Source organism: Peromyscus leucopus, chromosome 1 (assembly GCF_004664715.2).
Source record: "Peromyscus leucopus breed LL Stock chromosome 1, UCI_PerLeu_2.1, whole genome shotgun sequence".
NCBI classification, from domain to species: Eukaryota; Metazoa; Chordata; class Mammalia; order Rodentia; family Cricetidae; genus Peromyscus; species Peromyscus leucopus.
The window spans coordinates 191,915,464-191,921,954 of record NC_051063.1 but is presented as its reverse complement, the minus strand read 5'-3'; the positions used below and the strand labels follow the sequence as shown (position 1 = coordinate 191,921,954).

At 35.8% G+C, this 6,491-nt stretch overlaps 1 protein-coding gene across 1 annotated transcript; it reads left to right on the top strand.

Annotated features, from left to right (window-relative positions):
- Window positions 1-1,055: 1,055 nt before the first annotated feature.
- LOC114686860 (vomeronasal type-1 receptor 4-like) lies at window positions 1,056-1,952 on the top strand. Its single transcript, XM_028861536.1, has one exon. It carries the CDS (start codon window positions 1,056-1,058, stop codon window positions 1,950-1,952), a length of 897 nt encoding a protein of 298 aa, XP_028717369.1.
- Window positions 1,953-6,491: the final 4,539 nt, after the last annotated feature.

Below are 6,491 nucleotides of genomic sequence, written 5' to 3'. Positions count from 1 at the left end.
TACTATTTTCCCACAAAACCTCCCATCAGGACCTCACTCTGAGCCATAAAAGCCTGTCTTTCTCACATTTAAAACTGAACTCTCAAAACCCAACTAATGGGGAGGCACCCTGTGTACATGAAACAAAAAGCTTGGTTTATTCAATTGCTTGATTTAATTAATTTGGTCATGATGGTTTGGATCATTGATCCTTCCATTTCTTCTTTGAGACTGAATGTATACCAAACATAGGGACTTCTGGTGTTTCCTCTATGACTATTACCTCACAATGACACCAGACATTGGATTTCATTATAAAAATTGGACATTCACCTGTTAATTCCTTACTAAGTGTGATCATTTTCTTCCATATTTCCATAAAGTGATTCAATTACTTTAATTCTGTTGTCCATTTAAAAATTTGCCACACAATACATCCTGTCTCTCTACTCCATAGTTCTTTATCTGTGTGAAAAGGTATGCCTATCTATGCCTGTGTCTGTTTTTATAAAATTTGATGACACATAGCTCTTTGCATAATTTTATTTTCACTGTATAATAAACATTCCATTATATAAGAACAAAAATACTCTCATTGTTGTGGAGATACATATTCGTTTTATGTTTAAAAATCAGATGAAATGCCCATGGGTCCACTTCATGCTGTTGCAAGAGTGATTAAAGACATTTTATCTTCAATATGACTTGTAATTAGAAGTTCACTTTAAAATTTAGAAACCAACATCCTTTCCATTTATACTCATTGGTCATTGTTTTTGCAACAACACCTTGGACTTACTGTTAATATTGACATTTTAAAGTAAAGTTCTGCAACTTCTTTCAATAAATATGTACAATTAAAGACATCAGCAGTTTAACTGAAAAAATATTTTTACAAATATTGTTGACAAAATAATTTTGTGAGTCAGAGTCCTGTTTGGTTGTACACAATATCTTTGAAGTCTTGAGAACATGTGATTTTCCCACACAAAAACCAGGTCTCAAATTTCAACTCACTATTTTGCTTAGGGAAGTGATTTTTGGAACTGTTTAAGGAAAAAGTTTTAAATGACAGAATGGACCACAAGGATTTGTCAACAGGAATAGTGTTCTTACTTCAGAGCACAGTTGGAATTGTTGGGAATTTCTCTATTCTTTCCTACTACCTCATCCATTACTATACTAAACAGGCATTAAAGACCACAGATTTAATTCTTACACACATGTTCACAGCCAACTCCTTGATCATTATTTCTAAAGGATTACTCTACATAATGAGAGCTTTTGGGATGGAAAGGTTCCTCAATGATTTTGGCTGCGAATTTCTTTTGTATATTGAAAGACTAGGCAGAAACATGTCCATAGGCACCACTTGCTTTTTGAGTGTTTTCCAGGCCATCACGATCAGTCCTGGAAAGTCTTTTTGGTTGGTTCTCAAAGTCAAAGCTTCAAAGCATATTGGTCTCTTCACTTCCCTCTGCTGGATTCACTACATGTCAGTAAATATGTTTTTTCCTGTGTATAGGTATATCAAGGGGAATAGCAATAATCTGACACATAAAAGTGGCTTGAAATACTGCTCCACATCAAGTCATGATGACGTTGCAAGCTCACTATATACAACGTTTTTTGTTCTTCCTGAAATTTTGCTTTCTGTCGTCATTGTTTGGTCCAGCACCTCCATGGTTGTCATTCTGTATAGGCACAAACAACGAGTTCAGTATATCCGCAGCACCAGTAGTTCCTCCAGAACATCCCCTGAGTCCAAAGCCACCTACCGCATAATGGCCCTGGTGTCAACATTTATAGGTTTTTATGCCCTCTCTTCCATCTTACAAGGTTGCATTTCTTTCATATATAACCCTGGTTGGTTGCTAATAAACATTACTGCCATCATTTCAATGTGTTTTCCTACTTTAGGACCCTTTGTTATAAGCTGTGACTCTACGGTGCCAAGGCTGTGTTTTTCCTAAGAAATGAATTCCAAAACCCATAATCTTATCACAGGTATAAATATTATATGGTCTCTTTCCCAAAATATACAAACTTTAAGATTCACTGCTTATATAAAACATCAACATACAACTATGTTATAGCCTCTTGTCTTTCTAAGGGAAACTGTACTCTAAGTTTAGGTTTTAATCTTGTTGAAACTTGGACCTGTAATGTCATAACAGAGGTGAATGAGACACGTTGTTCTTTTGTGAGAAAACAGTACTGTTTTCAGAAATATTTCTTTATATAATATTCATTTTATTCCACAAGTTACAAATTTTGTACCTTTTCTCATTCAAATTTATTGCATGTGAACTAAAAGAGAAATATGTCTGAATTTATTGACAATTGACACATAAGGTTCAAATTTTATGGATTTGTCTCTACAGATATTTCATAAATTGAAGAAGGAAATGATTAACTTACTGACAATCTCTTCTTAACACTCACCAAGTCTAGTTTATTCCCATTCTAATTCCAAAGAAAAGTAACCTGACCATTCTACACTGAAAGCAGTGGACAAAGCATTATGGCCCATCTGAGGAACTATGAAAAAAGTATGGGGAATTCCCTGCAGGTGGTGTTTAAGATTTCCATAAAATAGACCCAGGAATGTCTGCAAAGAAGATGTGTGACCTAAACTACATCATAATACTCAGATGGATTCCTAGGTAAAGGCCTCTATCTACACAAAATCTGAGCCTTTGCCTACCTACTGTGTTCCCAGCCAGCAACTATTGACAATGGCTAAGTAAGGTTCCTTGGCTGATTAACCCAACCCAACTGCATGATTAGAACTCTCACTGCTGAGTCATGATAGAAGCATTAGATTCCATATTGTTAATTCTTTATGCATTTGAAATATGATGATCACTAATTCTAAATTTCCATATTTTGATAAAAAGAAACAGCAAATGATCCAACAATCAACAACCTATTACAAATTATTACTCTAATTATACTATAATTATATTCATTAAATATGTTTTATTTTTATTATTAATTGATTCATTTTTTTCTAACCTGATCATACTCTCCACACCCTCCTTCCTCTTCTTCCCGTCCCTCTCTCCAACTTCCCACCTTCCCACACCTCAAATCAACTCCTCCTCATTTCTCCTCACAGTAGGTCAGCCTTCACATGTGTAACAGCCAGCCATGCTATAGCAAGTTGCAGTAAGACCAGGCACCTCCTCTCCTATTGAGGGAGGTGAGATAACCTAGTGGCATGAACATTTGTCTTTCTAAGGGAAACTATACTCTGATTTTGGGTTTTAATCTTGTTGAAATTAGTACCTGTAAGAGCATAGCAGAGGTGAATACAACAGGTTGTTCTTTTGTGAGAAAAGAGTGCTCCATTTTAGAAAACTTTAGCACACTTTCTTCAATCGCATTGAATCAGTTGGACCTCAGGTCCTTTGTGTCAGTTTCCAGAGACTATGTGACCATATAATTTACTCAGTGGAGAATATTTCCAGAAGGAAACACAGTGAAGAATCATGGTGCATGTTGTTGTGAGATAATGTTTTAAATGAATATGTTTATTACTTTTTCACAATTTTCATAGCTACTGTCTTCATGATTTTTATAAACAAATTCATTATTAGACTGATTCAATACCAATTTCTAAAGTGAAAATAAAAATTTTTCTGCAGTTCAGTAAAATAAAGCTCACAATTCCATCTATGACAATGATAGTATGGTAATAATGTTGCTGTTAGTTATCCTTATGAGTTTGACATTTTTTGAAGATCCTCAAGTGAAGGGTAATCTTAATTGCTTATACCCATCACAAAGATTAAAAATAGTGATGAACAAAATAGTCACCACCAGAATGCTTGTATTTCCAAGATTTCCCTGAGTAGTAAACACCTTTATTTATCTTGCAAGCATTTTATGCTCCCAGCCCATGTATGTTGATGACTTGAGGAATAATCTCAAAAGTTCCATGGACTTTGAAAATAATTACAGCTAATATTCATTAAAGGGCCAGTAGATAAATCTCTATATCTCTATAAAGTTGAAGTTAATACTCTCTAGGTCCCAGTCAGTTCAGTGTTTAGTCTAGGCTGTCATCAAGAGATAATCAGTTCATGTGTATCACCATGTAGAATGTTCCAGTTATTTGGAGAACTGGAATTCTGACAGGTTAAATATTTTGGTTATTGGCATAAACTTCTGTGAAATTTAGCATGTAAAGGAGGTATAGTTGGTATTTTTAAAGGAAAATATTCAAGTGTTGAATCTTGAAAATCCTATGCTGTTTTATAAACAGTAGATTTTTAAACAAAGAATCTTTTCTTTAATATAGATGTTAACATAGATATAAAAAAGAGTAGCCCTTGTGGTTGGAAGGTTTTTTTCAATCCAGCACAGCCGCACAATCCTGCAACTGCTTATAAAATAACCACTCAGAGGCTTAATATTATTTACAAACTGTATGGTCTATAGCAGGCCTCTTGCTGGCTAGCTCTTATAACTTAAATTAACCCATTTCTATTAATCTATGTTTTGCCATATGTTCTGTGGCTTTACTGGTCTGCTGGCACCTTGCTTCTCCTTTGGTGGTGGCTGGCATCTCTTTCGACTATGTCTTTTTCCTTTTTTTTTTTTTTTTTTTTTGAAAAACTTTTTATTCATTTTACATAACAATCAAAGATCCCCCTCTTCCCTACTCCCTCCCCTCCAGCCTCCCCCTCCCAGCCTACACCCCATTCTCTCCTACAAGAACTTAAGGCCTCCCATTGGGAGGTATATTTAGTAGAGGCAGGTTCAAGGCCCTCCCCCAGCCTCAAGGCTGTGGGAGGTGTCCCATCACAAGTAGTGGGCCTCCAAAAAGTTAATGCAACAGGGATGGATTCTGATCCTACTGCCAGGGGGCCCCTTAAGCGGACCCCAGCTTAGACTACTGGCAATACTGGAGAAGGGGACTAAACTGGCTTACCCCAGCAATCAAATCAGTGAATACCTTGTCATCATAGAGCCTTTCTCCAATAACTAATGGAAGTAGATGAAGAGATTCACAGCCAAACACCAGGCCAAGCTCCAGGAGTCCAGTCGAAGAGAGAGGAGAGGGATTCTATAAGCAAGGGCATCAAGATCATGAAGGGGAAACCTACAGAGACAACCAAACCAAACTAGGGGGAACTCATGAAATTTAGATCCACAACTGTGGAGCCTGTATGAGACTGAACTAGGCCCTCTGCACAGATAAACAGTTGTGTAGCCTAACGCTGCCTTTTTCTTTTCATTTTCTCTCCTTGGGTTTTCCACCTGCCTCTAAGCTGCCTTGCCATAGGCCAAAGCAGCTTATTTATTAACCAATCAGAGCAATACATATTTACAGCATACAGAAAGATATCCCACAGCACTTCTCCTTTTCTGTCCAGTCAAAAAGGAATGTTTTAACTTTAACATAGTAAAATTACATATAATAGAACAGTCATCAAGCAAGAATTGCTGTTACAATATCTAGTCTATTTGTATCTGGTAAAATTAAAGAAAATATTTTATCATCTATCCTATATTTGTGAGTCTAAAGTTTCATATTTAATTTATCTTTTATCATAACCCAGGATAATTATACCTATAACTATTTAGTCTTCAACTACATCAAAGACCCCAGAAGGATATATTACCTAAGTAAACAGGAAGTGCAAGTGCATTGTAAGCAACTTACAAAAGTCTAGAATGACAGAGACAGCTGCCTGCCTGGACAGTCATCCAAATTTCCTCTGCAATGTTGGGGAATCCATCTTCAGCCTACAGGCCTAGAGTCTCTCAGTTGCTTCTCCCTGTGTCCTACAGAATGTCTGGCAGTCTCTTCTGCAAAGCAGGGAAATGAAAGATCATTACACTTTGTTTTGGCAAATTTAGTGGTCATTTTTCCATGGGTCCTGCATGTCCAGTCAATACAACTTTTTGTCAAGTAGTCCAGGCAAAAACAGTTTCTTGCCCAAATGGCTAACTTTCGCCACGAGGAAAAAAAACTCCATATGGAGTTTTTTTCAATTCCCATCATCTTTTCTGAAGTAGATTGGTGCTGCCAGGAGCAGACATATCTCAATGCCCAGAAAAATCAAAGTTCTCAAAACCTCTTTTAAATGTCATATGTTGTAGGTCTTTGAAGTGTTTGAGGATTACCTACCTAATTGAAATATATCTACATATACATCGAAAACTTAACTAACAGGACTATAAGTTTGATTATCATGGATGACTAATTATTAATCTGTATTTCTTAATTATACATTACAATTTCAAATGAGCTTCACAAACATAATACCTTAAAAAAGAGTAGAAATATACATACTGTATAACATTATTAACTTTAAATTTGTATCAATAAATAAACATCAATAGCAATGTAAAACAAGTTCTTGTTGCTCTTTAAAAGTAGATTCAATAATCTACCCTTCTATCCTATTATATCTATAAGCCCTAGCATGAGTGAAGTGATCAAAGTGGTCACATGGGGATAAAAGGTCTGTTTTATAAACAGTGGATTTTTAAACAAA